The following is a 26,428-nucleotide window of genomic DNA, read 5'->3' on the forward strand; positions in this document are numbered from 1 at the left end:
TATATATATATATATATATACACACACACACAGGAGAAGCGGTGTTGCGCAGTGTATATATAGGAGACGCAGTACTGTGCAGTGTATATATGAGAATCGGTACTGCGCAGTGTATACACAGAAGAAGCGGTACTGTGCGGTCTATATATATACTGGAGAAGCTGGGCTGTGCAGTGTATATATAAGAGAAGCAGTACGGTGCAGTGTATGTGTGTGTGTATATATATATATATATGTATATATATATATGAGAAGCAGTGCAGTGCAGTGTGTTATATAAGAGCAGCAGTACTGTGTAATATATATATATATATGAGAAGCGGTGCTGTGCAGTGTATATACAGGAGAAGCATTAATGTGCAGTGTGTATATACAGGAGAAGCAATACTGTGTAGTGCGTATATAGAGGAGAAGCAGTACTGTGCAGTATATATATAAGAGAAGCGGTACTGTGCTGTGTATATACAGGAGAAGCCGTACTGTGCAGTGTGTATATACAGGAGAAGTGGTACTGTGGTGTATCTATATACAGGAGAAGTGGTGCTGTGCAGAGTATATATAGGAGGAGCAGTACTGTGCAGTGAGTATATAGGAGAAGCAGTATTGTGTAGTGAGTATATAGAAGCAGTATTGTGCAGTGTATATATACATTAGAAGCGGTGCTGTGCAGTGTATATATAAGAGAAGCGGTACTGTGCAGTGTATATATACAAGAGATGCGGTACTGTGCAGTGTGTATATACAGGAGAAGCTATGCTGTGCAGTGTATATATAAGAGAAGCGGTACTGTGCAGTGTGTATATACAGGAGAAGCTATGCTGTGCAGTGTATATATACAGGAGAAGTGGTACTGTGCATATAGGAGAATCAGTACCGTGCAGTGAGTATATAGAAGAAGTGGTGCTGTGCAGTGTATATATAAGAGAAGCGGTACTGTGTAGTACGTATACAGCAGAAAAAAGCTGTACTGTCCAGTGTGTATATACAGGAGAAGTGGTACTGTGGTGTGTCTATATGCAGGAGAAGCCGTACTGTGCAGTTTATGAATACAAGAGAATCTGTGCAGTGTATATATACAGGAGAAATGGTACTGTGTGGTGTATGTATATATACAGGGAAAGCAGTACTGTGCAGTGTATGTATAAAAGAAGCGGTACTGTGCAGTGTGTATACAGGAGAAGCAGTACTGTGCAGTGTGCGTATACAAGAGAAGCGGTACTGTGCAGTGTGTATACAGGAGAAGCAGTACTGTGCAGTGTATATACAGGAAAAGTGGTACTGTGCAGTTTATGTATACAAGAGAAAAGCTGTGCAGTGTATATATACAGTAGAAGTACTGTGCAGCATATATACAGGAGAAGTGGTAATTTGCAGTGATTATATACAGGAGACACAGTACTGTGCAGTGTGTGTATACAGGAGAAGTGGTACTGCGTGGTGTATGTATACAGGAGAAGCTGTGCTGTGCAGTGTATTTATACAGGGGAAGCGATGCTGTGCAGTGTATATATAGGACCAGTACTGTGCAGTGTGTATACAGAAGAAGCGGTACTGTGCAGTGCGTGTATACAGGAGAAGTGGTACTGTGTGGTGTATGTATACAGGAGAAGCTGTGCAGTGTATTTATACAGGGGAAGCGATACTGTGCAGTGTATATACAGGATAAGCAGTACTGTTCAGTGTGTATATACAGGAGATGCGATACTGTCCAGTGTGTATATACAGGAAAAAGGGGTACTGTGTAGTGTCTATATACAGAAGAAGCAGTACTGTGCAGTGTAATTATGCAGGAGAAAAAGTACAGCGCGCTGTGTATATATAGGAGAAGTGGTACTGTGCAGCATATATACAGGAGAAGCTGTGCTGGGGAGTGTATATACAGGAGAGGCGGTACTGTGCAGTATGTATATATAGGAGAAGCGATACTGTGCAGTGTGTATATACAGGAGAAGCGATACTGTGCAGTATATATACAGGAGAAGTAGTGCTGTGCAGTGTATATATAGGAGACGCAGTACTGTGCAGTATATATATGAGAAGCAGTGCTGTGCAGTGTGTTATATAAGAGAAGCAGTACTGTGTAGTATATATATATGAGAAGCGGTGCTGTGCAGTGTGTGTATATAGGAGACGCAGTATTGTGCAGTGTATATATGAGAAGCGGCACTGCGCAGTGTATACAAAGGAGAAGCAGTTATATGCAGTGTATATATATATATATATATATATATATACACACACACAGGAGAAACTGTGCTGTGCAGTGTATATATAAGAGAAGCAGTACTGTGCAGTGTATATATAAGAAGCGATGCTGTGCAGTGTGTTATATAAGAGAAGCAGTACTGTGTAGTATATATATGAGAAGCGGTGCTGTGCAGTGTATATATAGGAGTATCAGTGCTGTGCAGTGTATATATAGGAGTATCAGTGCTGTGCAGTGTATATATAGGAGTATCAGTGCTGTGCAGTGTATATACAGGAGAAGCATTAATGTGCAGTGTGTGTATACAGGAGAAGCAATACTGTGTGGTGCGTATATAGAGGAGAAGCAGTACTGTACAGTGTATATATAAGAGAAGCAGTACTGCGCACTGTATATATAGGAGAAGCCGTTCTGTGCAGTGTGTATATACAGGAGAAGCTATGCTGTGCAGTGTGTATATACAGAAGAAATAGTACTGTGTGGTGTATGTATACTGGAAAAGCTGTGCTGTGCAGTGTGTATATACAGGGAAAGCAGTACTGTGCAGTGTATATACAAGAGAAGCGGTACTGTGCAGTGTATATACAGGAGAAGTGGTACTGTGGTGTGTCTATATATAGGAGAAGTGGTGCTGTGCAGTTTATGTATACAAGAGAAAAGCTGTGCAGTGTATATATACAGTAGAAGCAGTACTGTGCATTATATATAAAGGAAAAGCTGTGCGGTGCAGTGTGTATACAGGAGAATCGGTACTGTGCAGTGTGTGTATACAGGAGAAGCGGTACTGTGCAGTGTGTATACAGGAGAAGCGGTACTGTGCAGTGTGTATACAAGAGAAGCAGTACTGTGCAGTGTGTATATATAGGAGAAGCGATGCTGTGCAGTGTATATATACAGGAGAAGCAATACTGTACAGTGTGTATAAACAGAAAAAAGAGGGACTGTGTAGTGTCTATATACAGGAGAAGCAGTACTGTGCAGTGTGTATATACAGGAAAAGCAGTAATGTGCAGTGTGTATATATATGAGAAGTGGTACTGTGCAGTATATATACAGGAGAAGCTGTGCTGTGCATTGTGTATATTTAGGAGAAGCGATACTGTGCAGTGTGTATAGAGGAGAGGCGGTACTGTGCAGTTTGTATATATAGGAGAAGTGATACTGTGCAGTGTATATAAACAAGAGAAGCGGTGGTGTGCAGTGTATATAGAGGAGAGGCGGTACTGTGCAGTGTATATACAGGAGAAGCTGCACTGTGCAGTGTATATAAACAGGAGAAGCGATGCTGCGCAGTGTTTATACAGGAGAAGTGGTACTGTGCAGTGTATATATAGGAAAAGCTGTACTGTGCAGTGTATATACAGGAGAAGCTGCACTGTGCAGTGTATATAAACAGGAGAAGCGATGCTGCGCAGTGTATATACAGGAGAAGTGGTACTGTGCAGTGTATATATAGGAAAAGCTGTACTGTGCAGTGTGTATGTAGTTGAAGTGATACTTGATCATCTTTGAAACAACTTGGAGTCACCTGTGGGAAATTCAGTGGATTGGACACAATTTTAAACCCTCCCTTCCCCTCCTGTCTATATAAGGTCTCACCACTCACAATGCATATCAGAGCCAAAACCAAGACATGAGTAAGAAATAACTGTCTGTAGAGCTCAGAGACAGGATTGTGTGGAGGCACAGATCTGGAGAAGGTTACAAAACATTTCTTCTGCACTGAAAGTTCCCAAGAGCCCAGCGGCCTCCATAACTCTTACATGGAAGAACAACCAGGACTCTTCCTAGAGCCGCCGACCCCCAAACTAAGTCATCGGGGAAGAAGGACCTTGTAAGACAGGTGACCAAGAACCCAATGGTCCCTCTGCTGAGCTGCAGAGATCTTGTGTGCAGATGGGAGAAACTTCAAGAAGGGCAACCATCACTGCAGCCTCCACCAATCTGGCTTTATGGCACAGCGGCCAGAACGAGCCTCCTAAGTAAGAGACACGAAAGTTACCGAAAAGCATCTAAAGGACCCCCAGACTGCGAGAAACAAGATTCTCTGCTCTGATGAAACCAAGTTGGAACTTTTTGGTCTCAATTTAAAGAAATACGTCTGGAGGAAACCAGGGAGGCCTGGTGGTGGCGCATCATGCTGGGGGAGGGGAGGCCAGTCAGGGTTGGTGGAAACCAGGCGCCGCTTATCACCTGCCCAATACCATCCCTACAGGGAAGACTGGTGGTGGAGCATCATGCTGGAAGAGGAGAGACCCGTCAGAGTGGAGGACACCAGGCGCCGCTTATCACCTGCCCAATACCATCCCCACAGTGAAGCCTGGTGGTGGAGCATCAAGCTGGGGGAGGGGATACTGGTCAGGGGAGAGGAAATTAGGCGCCGCTTATCACCTGTCCAATACCGTCCCTACAGTCAAGCCTGGTGGTCGAGCATCATCCTAGAAGAGGGGAGACCGGTCGGGGGGGAGGAAACCAGGCACCGCTCATCACCTGCCGAATACCATCCCTACAGTGAAGCCTGGTGGTAGAGCATTATGCTGGTGGAGGGGAGACCGGTCAGGGGGGATGGAAAGCTGAATAGTGCAAAGTACAGCAATAATGACAACCTGATCCAGAGTGCCAGGGACCTCAGACTGGGCAGAAGGGTCACCTTCCAACAAGACAATGACCCTAAGACCCCAGCCAAGACAACACAGGAGGGGCTGAGAGACAACTCTGTAAATGACCTTGAGTGGCCCGGCCAGAGTCCTGACCTGAACCTAATCCAACATCTCTGGAGAGACCTGAACATGGCTGTCCACAGACGGCCCCCATCCAAACTGACAGAGGGCAGAGGATCTGCGGAGATGAATGGCAGAAAATCCCCAAATCTTGTGGCACCATACCCAAGAAGACCGAGGGCTTTAATTGCTGCCAAAGGTGCTTCAACGAAGTACTAAGTACAGGGTGTGAATACTTATGTCAACGCTAAATATTGGGTTAACAATTTTTTTTTTTTTTTTTACAACATTCTGACTTGAATTTTTGTTTCAAGCTGCACAAGACCGCAACATTACAAGAGGTAGAAAAAGTGAAAAGGTCTGAAGACTTTCCGGGCCCCCTGCGTGTGTGTATATATATATAATCAGTGTCCTGCGCAGTGCACCCTTTTCCCAGTTTTGCTTCCTCAATTATTCATCAGTCGTGTGACCGTCCTTCGTGTTGTTGCAGTAGTGGCGTAATTACTTACGGTCATGTGACAGTGGTTATTTATGTATGCGTGGGATCTGTGTCTTTTCTGTTTCTACATGTAATTCCGTTTTTATCTATGACACCTGGAAGTAGCGAGCAGCAGTGGGGTCTTGTGCCCGTCGGTTCCCAGGCCGCGGTAATTGGCGCCATTAATACTTTCCTGCCAGAGCCAAGGAGGCTTAGTAACACCTCAAAACTTAAACTGACGTCTTAAAGGGGTTGTCCCGCGCCGAAACGGTTTTTTTTTTTTTTCAACCCCCCCCCCGTTCGGCGCGAGACAACCCCGATGCAGGGACGTACAGACAGCTTACCGGAGCGCTTACCTTAATCCCCGCGCTCCGGTGACTTCTATACTTACCTGTGAAGATGGCCGCCGGGAACCTCTTCCTCCGTGGACCGCAGCTCTTCTGTGCGGTCCACTGCCGATTCCAGCCTCCTGATTGGCTGGAATCGGCACGTGACGGGGCGGAGCTACACGGAGCCGCTCTCTGGCACGAGCGGCTCCATAGAAGACTGCTGAAGACCCGGACTGCGCAAGCGCGGCTAATTTGGCCATCGGAGGCCAAAAATTAGTCGGCACCATGGAGACGAGGACGCCAGCAACGGAGCAGGTAAGTAAAAAACTTTTTATAACTTCTGTATGGCTCATAATTAATGCACAATGTATATTACAAAGTGCATTATTATGGCCATACAGAAGTGTATAGACCCACTTGCTGCCTCGGGACAACCCCTTTAAGTAATAAGCCCATGGAAAGCAGGTAACACAAGAGGCCGGTGTAGTTTGGTGGCAGAGTGTCCGGAGGTGAGAAGTAGAGTTGCTAAGAGAGTAGCGTTTGCAGTGTGCGGTGGAGTAATACGGCCACCAACCATTGTTTTCAGTGTTTCTAGAGATGTATCGGAGTCCTGCCAAGAAGCGGACGCCGGACACTTACCGGAGTGATGACACCGAAGCAGCAGCGAAATAGAGCACAAATCTAAGAGAAATGCTGACCTTATACCTGAGGATATGTCTGCGAGACAGCTTGATTCTAACAGAGCAAGGGCACCTGGTGTAAGAAGGGACTGATACCGAGAGCATATTCTAACATTGCGACTATACAGAGACAGTTACTTCCTATAATACATTCTGTATTACTGTGCATGTCGCACTGCCGGACAGTAAAGGTTGATTTCAGCCACTGCCTCGGTAATTTTGGCGCCACCATGCAGCTGAGGATACTAATAGGGATATTGCTGCTAATTGGCCTCCATAACCTAATTCCTTCCACTAAGAGTTGAGGATCAGAAGTGAAGGATGTGGGATGAGACACTCGGCTCACAGAGCACACGAGGACCTCCGCTCAGCATTGGGCTTTCTGCAGCATCTGACCCACCCGACACCTGCTCAGCGATCCTCAGTGGGCCGTACAGGGAGCGGTAATGAATGATGCTCCGGCTGCCAAATCTTCCAGCCTTCTGCACATGGTGGGTGCGGTACAGGCCGAGCGCTCGATTACTGGAAACAGGCAGGAAGAGAACAGAAGAGCTGTGGCTGATACTGTGCAGGCGAAATAAGCTGGATGTCAGCAGAAGTCACTGTGCCAGTAGGGGGTGCTATGTTACTATGTCAGAGAGAGAAGGATGATATGATGATATGCCTTGGCTTCAGTGATGTCTCTCTTATCACTAGTTGGACTCTTCTACATGGAGATGAATGAATGATGTGATAGTTATATTGTTGCCCGGGAAGATAGGACCGAGCCAACAGCTTGTCGGGGACACCAGATGTAGACTGGGGTCAATCACCCCCCTTAGGTCCACCGGCCAGATGATCTCCCTCTGTCGGCAGTATCTTGTGGAGCTACAGGTGCGACAGGTTTTACCCTGCTTATGATAGCAGAAAGTTATCTTAAGCGAATAAAACCCGTTGCACCCTGGAAATAACCCCCCCCCCCCCCCCCATCGCCGATAGCACAGCACACCACGATATCATGTAGAGTCAAGCTAAAGAAATACCCATCTGTAGATGAATCATCCTCCTCCTGGCTCTGGCTCCTCCCCGCTGATGTTCTGAAGTCTCCCTACCACACAATCCCTTTGTTCTGCTGCTTATTAAAGTTATGAGCTCTCTTCTGGTATTGTATCCATGTACTGAGGTTGGTTCTTGTGCTGCATTAATATACTGAGTTTGGTTTGGGGGCTTTATTTATCCATGACCTCTTCACCAGTAAACACTTGAACTTGCTCGCCCTCACGGAAACCTGGATACAGCAGTCCGATTCTACCTCCCCCGCTGCATTGTCCTATGATGGCTTGCAGTTCTCCCACACCCCCAGATCGGATGACAGACGCGGTGGAGGAGTAGGCATCATCCTCTCCCCAAACTGTACCTTCCAGGTCATTCCCGCAGCTCCCTCGCTTACCTTTCACTCCTTCGAAGTCCACACCCTGCGACTCTTCCGCCCACTGCCTCTGCGTGTCGCAGTTATTTACCGCCCCCCAGGTCCTACCCGCCTGTTCCTAGACCACTTTGCTGCCTGGCTCCCCCACTTCCTATCCTGTGAAATCCCAACCCTCATCCTTGGTGATTTCAACATTCCTACTAACGACTCTAGCTCCTCATCTGCCTCCCGGCTCTTAACACTTACCTCCTCCCTTGGCCTATCGCTAATCTCTGACTCCCCCACTCATAGAGATGGTAACACTCTCGATTTAGTTTTCCTCCGTCTCTGCTCTGCTTCTCACTTTACTAACTCCCCACTTCCACTCTCGGATCACAACCTTCTCTCTTTCTCCATCAGGCACCCTAGCATCTCTCCTGACCCTCCTATCTATCGCACCTCTAGGAACCTCCAGTCTGTCCGCACTAAACAGTTTGCTGAAACTATTCAGTCCTCCCTATCGCCCATCTCTCGCCTCCCCTGCCCTAACCTGGCAGCCGAATACTACCACACCACCCTCAGCCGTGCCCTGGATGAAGTGGCACCGCCCGTGACGCGAGCTGTCAAACGCAGACCACGGCAACCCTGGCTCACGTCCCAAACGCGCTTCATCCGGCGGTGCTCTAGGTGCGCCGAGCGGCTGTGGAGAAAGTCAAAGCTGCCAGCTGACTTCCTCCACTTCAAATTCATGCTTAAAATGTATAACCTAGCCCTTCACCATGCCAAACAAGTCTATTTCACCTCCCTTGTCTCCTCACTATCCCACAACCCCAAACAACTCTTTGAGACCTTTCACTCCCTCCTCAGCCCCAAGGAACAGGCCCCTGCGACAGACCTGACTGCTGGAGAACTAGCTGCCTATTTCAAAGAAAAAATCGACCACATTCGAAAAGAAATCTCTGAAAGCTGCATGGTTAGCCCTGATCCCAGCTCCATCAGCACTGCACCCAGCACCTACTCACTATCTACGCTAGAACCAACGACAGAGGAAGAAGTCTCCAGGCTCCTTTCCACTGCCCGCCCTACCACCTGCGCCAGCGACCCTCTCCCCTCTCACCTCCTCCGCTCCCTTTCCCCAGCTCTCATTACTCACCTTACCACAATCTGCAACCTCTCCCTAACCTCTGGCACTTTTCCCTCCTCATTCAAACACTCCATTATATCCCCTCTGCTTAAAAAACCAACTCTGGACCCGACTAATGCTGCTAACTACCGACCCGTCTCAAACCTCCCCTTTATCTCCAAATTACTGGAACGCCTGGTCTACTCTCGGCTTACTCGCTTTCTCTCTGACAACTCACTCCTCGACCCCCTCCAGTCTGGTTTCCGCTCTCTACACTCGACCGAAACTGCCCTTACAAAAGTAACAAATGACCTGATGACTGCAAAGTCTAGAGGTGACTACTCCCTACTAATCCTCCTTGACCTGTCTGCTGCATTTGACACTGTCGACCATAATCTCCTTCTCACTATGCTCCACTCTATTGGTATAAAGGATACTGCTCTCTCCTGGTTCTCCTCCTACCTCTCTGACCGCTCTTTCAGTGTTTCCTTTGCTGGTTCTATCTCTGCTCCACTTCCTCTCGCTGTCGGGGTACCCCAGGGCTCGGTCCTTGGTCCCCTTCTTTTCTCTATCTATACTGCCCCAATTGGACAAACAATCCACAGATTCGGCCTCCAATACCATCTCTATGCTGACGACACCCAACTATACACCTCCTCTCGTGAGATCTCTGGACCATTCCTCCAAAATATCACCGACTGTCTGTCCGCTGTCTCTAACACTATGTCCTCCCTTTTTCTCAAACTAAACCTCTCTAAAACTGACCTCCTTGTCTTTCCACCTTCTAACCGACCTCCCCTCAACATCTCCATTCCAGTGTCTGGCACCATCATAACCCCCCGACGGCATGCCCGATGCCTTGGGGTCACACTGGACTCTGACCTCTCCTTTGCCCCCCATATCCAATCTCTGGCCCAAACATGCCACATGCACTTCAGAAATATTGCTAAAATACGTCCGTTCCTAACCACGGACACGCTAAAGACGCTCGTGGTTGCGCTCATTCACTCCCGGCTTGACTACTGCAACTCGCTACTCATTGGCCTCCCCTGCACTAGACTCGCTCCGCTCCAATCCATACCAAATGCGGCATCTAGACTCATTTTTCTATCCAGTCGTTATTCAGACGCCTCTGCATTATGCCAGTCGCTGCATTGGCTGCCCATCCACTGCAGAACTAAATTTAAACTCCTCTACCTCACTCACAAAGCTCTCCCCGGCGCTGCGCCACCATACATCGCCTCCCTACTGTCAGTACACCACCCAGCGCGCTCACTCCGATCGGCTAACACACTCAGACTAAACACCCCTGTAATACGAACCTCTCATGCTCGCCTACAGGACTTCACCAGAGCAGCACCCATCCTCTGGAATGCTCTACCCCAAGGCATCCGGACAATTCCCGATGCACGAAATTTCAGACGTGCCTTAAAAACGCACCTCTTCAGGGAAGTATACCAAATCTCCTGACCTAGTCCCTCGCCCCTCCCTATGGTGCTCCACCCTGCTTGCCTTCATATAAATGATCTGTACATAAAATTTCCTATTGCCTGTGTTCCCCACCCCCTGCACCTCCTGTACCACCCTCAACCCATTTGTGTCAAACCGAATGTACCTCATATTGTAATTGTTGTATTGTTTTGCATTTATCCATGCCTGAAAGCGCTGCGGAATAAGTTGGCAAATACAAATATATACAAATAAAGATTATTATTATTATGAGTTTGGTACTAATGCTATATTTTTGTACTGGGCTTTGTTCTGGTTCTGTATTTATGGTATGAACTTGGTTATGGAGCTGCATGTGTTATAAGCTTGGTTCTCAAGATGTATTTATGTACTGCGCCTGGTTCTGGAGCTGTATGTGTGTTACTAGGTTGGTTCTGGTGCTGCATTTATTGCATGAGCTTGGTTCTTGGATGTATTTATGTACTGAGCTTGTCTCTGGTGTGGTATTTATGTTATAAGGTTAGTTATGGTGCTGTAGTTATGGTAGGAGCGTGATGCACCTGCAGTTTTACTCCGCGGGGATAAGCAAAAAAGTCCACGCTGTTTTTCCGCAGTCTCCATAAATACTGTATTACAGGAGACCTCCGGCTGTGCTTAACTTGTTGCTTTATACACAAGCAGAATACAGGCAGACTGCCTATTAGTGCAATATATATATATATAGGGCTTTTTTCTTATGGGGAGGGTGCTAAAAAACACTTGGCACAGGGTGCATCTGGCCCGGTCACACAGTCACCCAGACTCCTATAAATGTAAAGTCCCTGCAGTTCCTCCTATTATCTGCATTGGTAATAGATCAAGATGTCTTGGGACCCGGGGCCCTCACAGATGTATATATAGCTCACAATGTATATATATATGTATAGATACCTCAGTCTATATAGCTGACAATGTATATATGTATATGTAGCTCAGTCTATATAGCTGATGATGCAGTTATTGTGCAGACAGGACATATCAGAAATACATTCTCATATATGTGAATCGGCCCAGAAAGATGGATAAAAAAAGTCAAGCAAATTTGGAAAAGAATCAAAAGTTTTGTCTCCTTTATTCCCATTTTGGAGGACACACATATTTGTTGGAGACGGGGGTGGGGGGGTGGACGGTGGCATCACTCATCCTCTGTGTTCCGGATACGTCTTCAGGCTCGGGCCTCGTCAGATCAGGTTCTTGATGAGGTTCTGCTCCTTTAGTTCCTGCAGGGTGTGAGCGTGAAGACGCGTGAGGTCGGCCAACTCCTCCCACACTGGAAGAATGAGAACGGTATGATGTGACAATATGGAAGAACTCTCTGGAACATGGAGTAGGGTTCCATTGGTCAGAAGAGATTATAGGTGTGACATTAGAAGTCATCGGTACGGACAGCCTAAGACCCGCTTCACATGGCGGAATTGGACGCAGACTCTCTACTGATTATGCATCTGATTTGCAACACGTTCCTTCATTTAAAGGGAGTCAATGTAGATTTTTACTTCAAATGCGGAAAAAAAGGGATGCCACTTTTTGGCGTGGAGTCTGCTTCTACGTGTATTAGATTCATTCATTCAGACTAAAATCCACACACATCACAGAAGGGGAAATATAAAAACAATCACAGAAAACAGCCATATACTTACTGAGTAAGGAAGGCAGATAGCTGCATCCCCTCATCATGCAGGCAGCAGACTACCAAATGAGGGAGCCAATTACACCTGTGAGGGACACCGATGAGAAGCCACTCACACAGCCTCTTAATATAGAGGGGGGTGGCTGCTTGGTGTATACTCCCACACAGAGTGGATACAGAGTGGCAGACCTTCTGATACATGTAGTGCACCATGCAGACCAGCAACCTGTTAATGACACCATAATAGTTCGGCAGGTTGCCCTGCATTTCCATCAGTGAACCACATTGGTACTGCCACCCTGGGCTCCCCCTGGAGTCTTAAAGCCGCACTGCATGTGAGTAATAGATAATAAATGCAAGGCATTGGTTGAATGTTGGCCAAGATACATGAGCCCACTAACCGCATCAAGGTTCCTTGCTTGTAGTGAGTCCCTACACTAATATAAATATGTCACAGAAAGGGGAAATATAAAAACAATCACAGAACATGGCCGTTACTTACTGAGTAAGGAGGGCAGATAGGGCAGATAGCTGCATCCCCTGCCCTCCTTAGTCAGGAAGTATATGGCCATTTTCTGTGAAAATCCGCACGCGCAATCACGGCAGTCAATGTGAAAATGTGCGGCATACGTTTGCGCTTCATGCGTGGATTCCTGCTGCGGTTTTCCATTGACGTTTGTATCATCCTGTGAGATACCCTAAAATAACCCTCCGGTAGCACTGATGCAATGTATTCTGTCCGGTGCAAGGCCTGGGGGGCAGAGCATGGCAAAGGAATGTAAAGAACCCCCCCTAGGGAGAATTCCCATCCAGCTCCGCCCCTCAGGCCTGCACTAGCTGCTACACAGATATTACTAGTTCTTTGTGTTTAAAATCGTAAATCCATGTACTCCACCATAAGATGTTTATTTGTAAAATGCTCCGTTCTCCAGATATTGCAGATGTTGATTCCTCTGTCCTCTGGTTGTTTACTGCTGGTTGCCATGGAAACGTCCACCTCTTCTGTGGAAAGAAATAGCAGAGCACAGCGGTAGCCGGTGGCCGGGCTGAAACCCAGTGTGCAGACACTCCTGAGATCCCGGCTATCTGATTAAGGTACGAGAAGTGCATGAGCGCCGGCCTCCTCTGCTATTTCTTTCCATAGAAGATATAGTCTGTTTCCATGGCAACGAGCAGTAAACAACCAGAGGACAGAGGAATCAATATCTGCAATATCCGGAGAACGGAGCATTTTGGAAATAAACCTCTTATGGGGGAGTGCATTGTGTTGCAATTTTGAACACATTGAAGGATTCCAGAGATGGGAATATCCCTTTAATTTCCTTAAATTATACCTCCCATTTCCATAATTTCTGGTCATTTTAAGCTCCACACCTTTTTCATCATTCCAAAATTGTCATTCTGCTACTTTTGACAGCAGGGATATTGCTACAATCTGAAAAATACTGAAATCCAGATTGACCTCATTAAAGTTGGTAAGGTCGGTCAGTGATTGTTCGGATCGGTCATGACTTCCATTACTCATTACAGTGCAGAGAAAATGATGGTTCCCCATGAGGACTTACCATAAGAAAACAATGCTGTTCCCCGAGGTTCGCGTAGTAATAGATTATGGAAAAAATTGACCAAAGCCCCTGATGAGAGCGACCTCTCCGGAAGCGGGAGGGATTTCAGGTAGGCAAAATCCACAGCCAAGGGGTTCCTCGGGGGCGGAGAAACACAGCTGCTGACCACATCCCACACAATGTGCCACACCCCTATATCTAGAGGACAGAGACACATAGACAATGCTTATAGGATAGTCATAATTACAGCATTAGAGATATAAGTACACAGTCATATGTACTTGACATATGGACGCTGATGAGCTGCTATAGGCATCCAGGTCACTTTACCAATCTATAGTGGCTCCTATATTGAACAAAGTCAAAAGGTTTGCTGATACGTATACATAGCTAAGAGATAATGAGATAAGTATACATAGATATGAGATTGATAGCATGAGGGAACCCTTAGCCTTGGGCCTTGGTCATCTTCCTCTTCCTGGTAGTCTGGACTCAATTTGGTTCTGACCCATATAAATCTGTTCCATGAGCTCAGTGGTGTATCTCCATGGAGAGCCTACGTTGTCCCTCACCAGTTAGGTCTTCAGTAACCAACAGCTTAGTGCACTTGGGCCACCACTAGGTGGCATGAAGGCCTCCTAATGGCTAATTACAAGGACAGTTGTAATGCTCACCTTTAGTGTCCCATTCAGTGTAAGACGACAGCATCAGGGGCGAGTCTTTATCGCAGAGTTCCATGCCAGTGAATCGTTGATGATTGGACCTCACCCACACATAGGGACGGCCATACTTGGCATACGCGGCCAGCAGAAAAAGTGTGCAGTGCGTTTCCTGAAAAGATTGTGCAAGATTAGTGGCTGATATGTCAGAAGAAATTATAGTATATATGAAACTGTTGAGTCAAAACACAAAGAGATGTCAGAATAGGCAGCATCCTAAGTGTGTAGGGCAATTAAGAGGAAATTTAAATACCCCTGGTCATCTAGGGCAGTGAAAGGGTTAATGTATGCAACTCTGGTGATCAAGGGTAGAAAAAAGTCTTAATATCGGTTTCTTCAGTGTTCTAAAGCAGAAAATGGGTTAATACTAGTATCCGGGTGGTCTAGGGCAGAGGAGGAGGTAATGTAATTATACCCGGTGGTCTAGGGCAGAGTAGGAGTTCATCTAATTATCCCTGGCTGTCTAGGGCACAGAAAGAGTTAGTGTCACTATTCCTGGTTCTCTTGGCCAGTAATGGGTTCATTTCAGTATCCTTAGTCTAGGGCAAAGGAGGAATTGCCGATCTAAACCCCTTTACTGGCCTAGACCATCAGGAATAGTATCATTATCACAGTTGGTCTAGGATATAGGCGTTAAAGCAACCCTTCAGTCCGGGAACTGGAAGTGAACATATATTACATGGTGCCCTCCTTTATGGCTATACTGACGCTGCCTAAACGTTTCCTGGGGCCCCTGTATCGGTTTCCAAGATGGCCACGCCACTTATTAGATAATTCGTTACACAGATCGCTGCTAGCGCATTGGTAAGAATCAGACACTACAAGCTGCTCTAATTGGTCAGTGTTGCCCACGGGAGCAGCACTGGCCAATCTGAGAGTAGTCTGTAGTGTGACTACTGATTCACAGTGTGGCCTTCTTGGAAGATCTCAGAGAATCACAAAGAAAGGGCAGATCCATAGCAGTATAGCCATTAGACCAATAATCAAGTGCCAAAGCTTGTATAATAAATAAGGACTACTCTGAGCTGCATAAAACAATCTTTAACCCTTTAGTGACCAAGCCCCATAAATATACGGTACTTGCTGCTGGGCTTTAAACCTGCGCTATAGTAAATTTATGGCATGGGTTTAAAGCTCCTCCAATCTAGCAGCAGCAGGTCCACTGCTCAGCCCTCTACTAACAGGTAAGCACCTACTGTAACAGCCAGGAGCAGTAAAACTTCCGTTTCCAATTGTTTAAATCCTTCCATGCTAAGATCAATAGCGATCACAGCATGGAATCGGTTGACGGGGAGGAGGCTCCCCGTCACCCATCTGCACCCTGTATAGTGATTGCCAGGTATCTCCATGTCTGCCAGTTATCTCAGCCAATCAGACATCCCTCATGAATATGCAAGACTAGTTCTGTGTGTGGCTGCTACTAATAAAATGCAAGCTTCTCCTAAACTCCTGCACAGATACATAAAGCAGACATATCACTGTAAGTGTGACGGGCAAAAAGATGGTGACAACGTTTCTATAAGGGACAAAATAGGCCGCTGACTAAGGGCTTAGTATCTCCGCAAAAATTGTAGGTACACCTCTGTGTACTAAGTGTAAATTTAGCAGCTCTTTCTCCCCTCTCTTAGCTAGAATTCCCAGCACAATTTCAAGCACTTGTCAGAGATTTCTGTATTTTCCTGAAGCTGAGGAGACTCCATCAGATTGGTGATTTAAGCTACATTGAAAGTTCTGCGACAAGACGATAAGTTTGGGACTTGGCTGGCAGCGGGGGATCTTCCAATCTGTTGTGGCACCAGGGTGGAGGCTTTTCATTCCTCACATTCTATTACACAGTACTGTTAAGAACCAATTGCTCCCCTCTATATCATCGCACCTTCACAACTACATTAATAACTACCTAAGCATGCCACAAATGTACAAGACAGTCTTACCGGAATGGCAATTTCCCGATCACATGGAGAAGCAGGAGGCAACAGGGCAGAACCGCTGGGCGGAGGCAAAAGAAAGATAAAGGTTTTAAGAGACTCACCAAGTCCTTAAAATACACAAACATGCACATTTTTTGAAAGAAATTGCAACTTTCTAATATGCTTTGTGTTTCAAGATCTCCGCTTGCTGTCAATGAATCAGAACATTCTTCTATACAATTCGAGGCTGGAAGCTGCATACTGTGCTCACACAGCTGATGGGGTTACTACCATTACTGATATGCTGTGACATACCCATGGCCGGCCTTAGCTATGTGCAAGCCACGTGGTCGCACAGGGTGCAGGCTGCCAGCATGTAAAGGGGGCCCCAGGCAGATGTAGGCTGGGGGCCATCCCACCCCCTCTTAGATCTAACCCAAAAGATGATCTGCCTCCTCCATGCGGCAGCATCTTGAGGAGCTGCATGAATCCTCCTCCTAGCTCTTTCTCCTCGCCTCTGGTGTTCTGAGGTTTCCCCATAACACAATCACTTAGTTTTGCTACTGCATTTATTTATTGGGCTTTTATGTTATAAGCTTGATTCTGGAGCTGCATTTATGCTATAATCGCAGTTCTGCGCTGTATCTATGTTGCGAGCTAGGTTCTAGTATATCTATATATATATATATATATATATATATATATATATATATATAAAGACGAAAGCCCTCACTGACTCACTGACTGACTGACTCACTGACTGACTCGCCACTAATTCTCCAACTTCCCGATGTCGTAGAAACATGAAATTTGGCACGAGCATTGATTATGTCTAATGAAAACAAAGATCTGGTACCGTGTTAGCCAGTAGAGCAAAATGTGATTGTTCTCAGCAAGAGAAACGACGTAATCCTGTAGATATGATACCTTTTAATGGCTAACAAAAATACATGATGTAATAATAGCGAGCTTTCGTACCGACGCAGGGTACTTCTTCCGGCTTAAATGGATTGGATCTGAAGAGGCATGCATATTTATACACACTTATAACATACATACTTATGACAAGGCACAGATATGGATGTGATTGGTTCGCACTTAAAAGGAATTCTGCAAACCAGAAAACAAACTTTTTTTGTCTAGGCACTGATAGCGGAGTGAAAGTTTTATGGTCACTAAATTACTGTTGGAGGGGGGGGGGGGGGAAAGGTCAACAGGCTCCAATTGTTATAAGAGATACACAAACATTTTTAGCTAAATACTGATAAGGGAGTGAAAGTTTATAAGACCCCCATCAACAGTAATTCAGGGACCATAAACTTTCACTCCCTTATCAGTATTTAGCTAAAAATGTTTGTGTATCTCTTATAACAATTCGAGCCTGTTGACCTTCCCCCCCCCCCCCCCCCCAACAGTAATTTAGTGACCATAAAACTTTCACTCCGCTATCAGTGCCTAGACAAAAAAAGTTTGTTTTCTGGTTTGCAGAATTCCTTTTAAGTGCGAACCAATCACATCCATATCTGTGCCTTGTCATAAGTATGTATGTTATAAGTGTGTATAAATATGCATGCCTCTTCAGATCCAATCCATTTAAGCCGGAAGAAGTACCCTGCGTTGGTACGAAAGCTCGCTATTATTACATCATGTATTTTTGTTAGCCATTAAAAGGTATCATATCTACAAGATTACGTCGTTTCTCTTGCTGAGAACAATCACATTTTGATTATGTCTAAAATAGGAAAAATTAATGGGTCCCAACTCGATTATTCAATTCTAAGCACAAAAGAACTAGCGTCCAATTTTAAGCACGGAATCTAATTCTCTCAGTTCCTGATGTCATAGAAACTTGAAATTTATAATGGGCATTGATTATGTCATAAATAGGAAACGCTAATGGGTCCCAACTCCATTATTCAATTCTAGCACAAAAGAGCTAGCGTCCAAATTTTACGTACGGAATCTAATTCTCTCACTTCCCGATGTCATAGAAACATGAAATTTGGCACGAGCATTGATTATGTCATAAATAGGAAAAGTTAATGGGTCCCAACTCGATTATTCAATTCTAAGTGCAAAAGAATTAGCGTCCAAATTTTAGGTATGGAATCTGATTCTCTCACTTTCTGATGTCATTTTATGTAAAGGAAACGTCGCATGGTTACCTCCCGTGGTGTTTCCTGGGTAACGCAGAGAACTATGCAAAATGGTGAACATATCTTTTTCCTCAGTATCTCTAAAGTAACCACGACTTCATAAGATTTTCCGTGTGAACACCAGATAAACACCAGTACCAAATTAACTCGGGCGAAGCCGGGTATATCGGCTAGTTATCTATATAGTAAAGTTGATTCTGGTATTGAATTTATGTTATGATCTTGGTTCTGGTGCTGTATTTATGGTATGACCTTGGTTGTCGTATTGTATTTGTTATAAGCTTGCTTCTGGTATTGTATGTAAGTACTGAGGTTGGTTCAGGTGCTGTATTTATTTTATGAGCTTGGTTCTGGGCTGTAGCTCTGTTATGAGTTTGGTTTGGGCTGTATTTATGTACTGAACTTAGTTGTGGGACTGCATTTATGTAATGAACTTGACTTGGTTCTGGGGCTTCATTTATCTTATCACCCTGGTTCCAGCTTGCTGGGGGGAGGGGTAATAAATAAATTACCTGAAAGAACTGCGGAATAAGTTGGTGCTATATGGCTGGGTTCACACATGGCCTGTCAAAAATCTCGTCCACATGTGGCGGTCAATCCGTCGCGGAAAAGCCGGGCGAAACTGGCTTTGCGGCGCGGAAGATGCAGCATGTCTTTTTTTTTTCTTCTGCTGCGGCCTCGCACCTCTCTATGGGGAGAGAAAGCCGCAGCGGAATTCCAGCGGCTGAACCGCTCCAAAACCCACGTCGGAAGGCTGCAGCTTTTTAAGCTGCGCTTTTCCAGTGGAATTCCCGCGTTTTTTCGGTGTGGCCAAACCGCGGGAATTCCGCTGGAAATCGGCCCCGTGTGAACCTAGCCTAAAAATAACAAGTCCCTTCCTTTGCTGTATTTATGTACTTAGTTGAGCTGTTATTCATTGAGCTGTTCTGGGGTGGGTATGCTGTTATTGTAGTGCTCTCTGTACAAGCAGACTGCCTTTCAGTGCAAGGCTGTTTTTGGCAGGGGGAAGGGGGACACACAAAAAAATACTCCATTGGGTGCCATCTAACCTATGGACGGCAATAAAACATACCCTCATCTGTGTGAGCAGTAATCCATTTGTGTAAAATGCGGAGATTAAGTTTACTTTTATGAATATATGTGAAATATTGGTGAAACCTGAAAAATCACCAATAACATGTTTTCATGGGAGCAGGGATGTCACCTCTGTGTCCAGACCCTGAATGGAGCAGCTCTTTCTCCATCTCTCACAGCTGCCATTTCACACATTCAAACTGTAGCACTTCTTTTCCTCCCACAATAAACATAATGAAAGGGCCACATGCATCTATGAAATGCCCATCGCCTTCATTATTTACACAGGCACAGCACCATACATACAGCTGTGGCTGTGCCTGGTACTACAAGTCAATCCCAATAAGTTACTGTATTCTAAAGCTGGGGGAACTACCTGAGATTACCCATCGCCTTTTCCAGATCTCTGCTAGTTGCATGTTAATGGAAACATCTTAATTTATATACAAAGACGCAGCCCCCACATATGGTTGATTAGGTTGTTGCATAATCATAAGGAAGAGTCCTGGAGTCCGGGAAGGTAGAATGATGTATAGGGTAGCCTATACTGAAAGAGCATTGCATTTCCTTGATTTTTCTGAACTTAGAGGGCCAGTGGGCGGTCCTATCTGTGATTGACAGCTATTTGTGTATGACTGTGCACACAGACGTAGCTGCCAATCACTGATAGCTCCGCCCATTGGACTGTTCAGCTCTGAAAAAGCAGAACAACAAAGGAATAAACTACAAGTTATACTGAATCTTTCCCAACAAAACTATATATGAATCTGCTCAGCTGCTCCTGCTCTACACCATCATGCCCGCAGATCCAAATGCAAATCCAATGTGACAGGTTCTCTTTAAACACAAGTATTCATACATCATTACACATACAGAATGATACGATGACAGGGACCAAAACTAATAGAAGTCTGGAGATACCGTGGTGTAGACTGCTCACTGCTACATGTAGGAAGATGAAAGCTGGTATCACTGCTGAGAGACCCTGGAGAGCGAGGTAGACTGCTCTAGAAGACACCGAGTAAGAGGAAAGAAGGAGTTTGATGCAGATGAATACTAGACTTCCAAATAGTACAAAAGTGTGAACTCACCAGATCATCATTCACCACAGTCAGTAAAATTTCTTCTCTCCCTCTCAGCCACGGCTGGAAGTAACGGAAGCCCTAGAAAGATAACGTAGTAATACCACACTGCAATATTCCCCTCCTGAGCACAAGAATATAACTATAATACTGCCTCCTATGTACAAGAATATAACTACTTTAATACTAACTCCTATGTACAAGAATATAACTACTATAATACTGCTCCTATGTACCAGAATATGACTACTATAATACTGCCCCCTATGTACAAGAATATAACTACTATAATACTGCCCCCTATGTACAAGAATATAACTACTATAATACTGCCCCCTATGTACAAGAATATAACTACTATAATACTGCCCCCTATGTACAAGAATATAACTATTATAATACTGCTCCTATGTACAAGAATATAACTACTATAATACTGCCCCCTATGTACAAGAATATAACTACTATAATACTGCCCCTATGTACAAGAATATAACTACTATAATACTGCCCCCTATGTACAAGAATATAACTACTATAATACTGCCCCCTATGTACAAGAATATAACTACTATAATACTGACCCCTATGTACAAGAATATAACTACTATAATACTGCCCCCTATGTACAAGAATATAACTACTATAATACTGCCCCCTATGTACAAGAATATAACTATTATAATACTGCTCCTATGTACAAGAATATAACTACTATAATACTGCCCCCTATGTACAAGAATATAACTACTATAATACTGCCCCTATGTACAAGAATATAACTACTATAATACTGCCCCCTATGTACAAGAATATAACTACTATAATACTACCCCTATGTACAAGAATATAACTACTATAATACTGCCCCCTATGTACAAGAATATAACTACTATAATACTACCCCTATGTACAAGAATATAACTACTATAATACTACCCCCTATGTACAAGAATATAACTACTATAATACTGCCCCCTATGTACAAGAATATAACTACTATAATACTGCCCCCTATGTACAAGAATATAACTTCTATAATACTGCCTCCTATGTACAAGAATATAACTACTATAATACTGCCCCCTATGTACAAGAATATAACTACTATAATACTACTCCTATGTACAAGAATATAACTACTATAATACTACCCCTATGTACAAGAATATAACTACTATAATACTGCCCCTATGTACAAGAATATAACTACTATAATACTGCCCCTATGTACAAGAATATAACTACTATAATACTGCCCCCTATGTACAAGAATATAACTACTATAATACTGCCTCCTATGTACAAGAATATAACTACTATAATACTGTCCCCTATGTACAAGAATATAACTACTATAATACTGCCCCCTATGTACAAGAATATAACTACTATAATACTGTTCCTATGTACAAGAATATAACTACTATAATACTGCCCCCCTATGTACAAGAATATAACTACTATAATACTGCCTCCTACGTACAAGAATATAACTACTATAATAATGCCCCCTATGTACAAGAATATAACTACTATAATACTGCCCAATATGTACAAGAATATAACTATTATAATACTGTCCCCTATGTACAAGAATATAACTACTATAATACTGCCCCCTATGTACAAGGATATAACTACTATAATACTACCCCCTATGTACAAGAATATAACTACTATAATACTGCTCCCTATGTACAAGAATATAACTACTATAATACTGCCCCCTATGTACGAGAATATAACTACTATAATACTGCTCCTATGTACAAGAATATAACTACTATAATACTGCCCCCCTATGTACAAGAATATAACTACTATAATACTGTCCCCTATGTACAAGAATATAACTACTATAATACTGCTCCCTATGTACAAGAATATAACTACTATAATACTGCCCCCTATGTACAAGAATATAACTACTATAATACTGCTCCTATGTACAAGAATATAACTACTATAATACTGCCCCCTATGTACAAGAATATAACTACTATAATACTGCCTCCTATGTACAAGAATATAACTACTATAATACTGTCCCCTATGTACAAGAATATAACTACTATAATACTGCCCCCTATGTACAAGAATATAACTACTATAATACTGTTCCTATGTACAGGAATATAACTACTATAATACTGTCCCCTATGTACAAGAATATAACTACTCTAATACTGCCCCCCTATGTACAAGAATATAACTACTATAATACTGCCTCCTATGTACAAGAATATAACTACTATAATAATGCCCCCTATGTACAAGAATATAACTACTATAATACTGCCCCCTATGTACAAGAATATAACTACTATAATACTGCTCCTATGTACAAGAATATAACTACTATAATACTGCCCCCTATGTACAAGAATATAACTATTATAATACTGTCCCCTATGTACAAGAATATAACTACTATAATACTGCCCCCTATGTAGAAGAATATAACTACTATAATACTCCTCCTATGTACAAGAATATAACTACTATAATACTGCCCCTATGTACAAGAATATAACTACTATAATACTGCCCCCTATGTACAAGAATATAACTACTATAATACTGCCCCCTATGTACAAGAATATAACTACTATAATACTGCCCCTGTGTACAAGAATATAACTGCTATAATACTGCCTCCTATGTACAAGAATATAACTACTATAATACTGCCCCCTATGTACAGGAATATAACTACTATAATACTGCCTCCCATGTACAAGAATATAACTACTATAATACTGCCTACTATATACAAGAATAGAACTACTATAATACTGCCCCCTATGTACAATAATATAACTACTATAATACTGCTCCCTATGTACAGGAATATAACTACTATAATACTGCTCCTATGTACAAGAATATAACTACTTTAATACTGCCCCTATGTACAAGAATATAACTACTATAATACTGCCCCCTATGTACAGGAATATAACTACTATAATACTGCTCCTATGTACAAGAATATAACTACTTTAATACTGCCCCTATGTACAAGAATATAGCTACTATAATACTGCTCCTATGTACAGGAATATAACTACTATAATACTGCCCCCTATGTACAGGAATATAACTACTATAATACTGCTCCTATGTACAATAATATAACTACTTTAATACTGCCCCTATGTACAAGAATATAGCTACTATACTACTGCTCCTATGTACAAGAATATAACTACTATAATACTGCCCCCTATGTACAAGAATATATCTACTATAATACTGCCCCCTATGTACAAGAATATAACTACTATAATACTGCCTCCTATGTACAATAATATAACTACTATAATACTGCCTCCTATGTACAAGAATATAACTACTATAATACTGCCCCTATGTACAAGAATATAACTACTATAATACTGCCCCCTATATACAAGAATATAACTACTATAATACTGCCTCCTATGTACAAGAATATAACTACTATAATACTGTCCCCTATGTACAAGAATATAACTACTATAATACTGCTCCTATGTACAAGAATATAACTACTATAATACTGCCCCCTATATACAAGAATATAACTACTATAATACTGCCTCCTATGTACAAGAATATAACTACTATAATACTGCCCCCTATATACAAGAATATAACTACTATAATACTGCCTCCTATGTACAAGAATATAACTACTATAATACTGTCCCCTATGTACAAGAATATAACTACTATAATACTGCCCCCTATGTACAAGAATATAACTACTATAATACTGCTCCTATGTACAAGAATATAACTACTATAATACTGCCCCCTATGTACAAGAATATAACTACTATAATACTGCCCCCTACGTACAAGAATATAACTTATATAATACTGCCCCCTATGTGCAGGCTTACAACTGTCTGTGATGCGGTATTATTACCTGTAGGGACCCCAGTAGTGACAGGTCAATGAGGAAGTGATCCAGTTTCTGCTTCTCTCCATCCTGTGTAAGCAGTGAAATGCGGGTTTATCTTCTGGAGCCGATATGGGATTGTGAGCAGATATAATAGAACATACATCACACTGTTATAACATATCACACAGCGGTGACATCTCTTCTCTCCTGGGATATCTGCAGAGCAGGTATGTCTGGTTTACTCCAGGGACCCTCTAGTGATAATGAGGGGGTTCATAGTGTGATCACTGTTGAAATAGACACCCACTTGGTATAAAGTCCTACTGGCTGCCTCTGAGCCTCCCCAGATCTGCTAGGTCTTCCTTGTACTCTTCTCCCTGAGTATATAGTGTATATACCGCACCTGTCCATTACTGTGCTGCCTGCAGACCCTCCCTCCAGATTATCCCCCCCATACACAGTCCTTACCCTCAGGGTCATGTTGTAGGCTCTAGATGCAGCAGTTGGGATTGAACCTGCGGTCACTTAGTCTTGTATGCTCATCGCCTGCTGTGTGCAGCATCCTCCTCCTCCTGCATCATCATCACTCCCAGCTTAGCAGGCCTGGAACAGGCGCTCGCTGCCGGAGCCGCCTGGATGGTCACCTCCTTTCTCCAGGAATCGGGGAGGGGGGTCAGTATACAGGAGCATTCGGCCTGTGACCTCATTCCTCTCTTCCATTGTAGGGGGTTTGAGAACGGTTACATCTGCGGCAGTAGAGATGACCTGCGCCATTGTCTGACCACCTTCTTACTGGCAGACAGCGCCGTTTGCAGCTACTTGGATTACCTCAAGCTCTTTCTATGGGGAATTTTTGACTTTGCGCATAAGATGAAATTCTGCGTCAGGGCGCAGCACAATCCAAAACCTGCAGGACCAACTGGGGGTTTGGATGCGGAATTGCAGGCAGGTTTTCAGCCATTTCCAATTCCGCATTAAAACCCATAGCTAGCCTGCGGTGCAATGTACCGTGGACTGCGGTGCGTTATGTTTGTCGGAGTCCTAGAGGGACCTTTCATAGAGAATGGAATATTCTGCAGCAGCGCTGCGGATTACGCTCTCCGGTGGATTTAGTCCCAAAATCTGTGGATTTTGGTGCTCAATTAAAGATACCAGAATTCTGCCGCCCATTCCAACAGAATCCATAGGCGGCCGTGTGGAATGCAAGAACAGAACACTGGGGCCTTGTTTTTTTCTACAATTTTAGTCCACACAGGAACTTGTGATCACTTGATCCCTCATACTATACTGTAATACTTCAGTATTGCAGTATTTAAATGTTTATTTTGCCTATGAAATCATGCTATGTAGGCAGCTTGATGGGCATCTATGCATGACATCACCGGGCACCTTCTGTAGATTCTAGGATGCCATGCTAGCCCATCGTCCGACCCCAACCTTCTTGCGGGGGGGGGGGGGGGGGGGGGGGGGGGGGAGGGGGGGGGGGGTTTAAACGCTCCTATATTAAGGGGGCCTCGCAGGCATGCGCTCAATCAGTGGTTTCCAGCGCTGTCTGCTCTATTTGTTCTATTTTACCGCACCTCATCACAATGCTAAACCTGAGGGAAAAGGAGAAAAAAAACCCTCAGGTTTTGCATAGCCCATGTTGCCATGATCAGAGCTAACTGATCGCGGTGGTCAAAAGCCAGATAGCCTCCGGTTACAGAGCTGACTTGGCTGCTGAGCCCGCTTCATAACTGTAGGATGTAGAGCTGCATTGTGCAGTCGTGAAGGGGTTAAAGGCGGTTTCCCAGTAACCTTGAAGGGATTTTCTTACGCAGCTATAGGATTAGAGATGTTGGGGTAGTCAGGGGTTTGTATGTAGAGGGGTCAGTACTCTTATATTCCCGGTTCCTGTGGTTTTCCCCTATGTGACGCCCTAAAGTCTGGCTCTTGTGCCTGGTGCTCATAGTCCTTGGAGGGTGATCTTCTACACAAGTCTACGGGAGA

General features: G+C 43.9%; 1 protein-coding gene across 1 annotated transcript; it reads right to left on the minus strand.

Annotated features, from left to right (window-relative positions):
• Positions 1 to 11,479: 11,479 nt before the first annotated feature.
• Positions 11,480 to 25,071, minus strand: LOC136610893 (uncharacterized). Its single transcript, XM_066590092.1, has 8 exons — positions 24,908 to 25,071; positions 24,464 to 24,526; positions 20,557 to 20,628; positions 20,387 to 20,472; positions 16,260 to 16,314; positions 14,281 to 14,437; positions 13,607 to 13,804; positions 11,480 to 11,681 (listed from the first exon to the last, which is right to left on the minus strand). Exons 1-8 carry the CDS (start codon positions 24,917 to 24,919, stop codon positions 11,593 to 11,595), a joined length of 732 nt encoding a protein of 243 aa, XP_066446189.1. The 5' UTR covers positions 24,920 to 25,071; the 3' UTR covers positions 11,480 to 11,592.
• Positions 25,072 to 26,428: the final 1,357 nt, after the last annotated feature.

This window comes from Eleutherodactylus coqui, chromosome 2 (genome assembly GCF_035609145.1).
Source record: "Eleutherodactylus coqui strain aEleCoq1 chromosome 2, aEleCoq1.hap1, whole genome shotgun sequence".
Lineage (NCBI taxonomy): Eukaryota > Metazoa > Chordata > Amphibia > Anura > Eleutherodactylidae > Eleutherodactylus > Eleutherodactylus coqui.

Coding starts and splice junctions, on each gene's coding strand:
- LOC136610893 (XM_066590092.1), bottom strand. Junction 20,629..24,463: donor CACTACTGGGGTCCCTACAG/GTAATAATACCG, acceptor TTATCTTTCTAG/GGCTTCCGTTACTTCCAGCC. Junction 13,805..14,280: donor CACTGAATGGGACACTAAAG/GTGAGCATTACA, acceptor TCTGTCCTCTAG/ATATAGGGGTGTGGCACATT.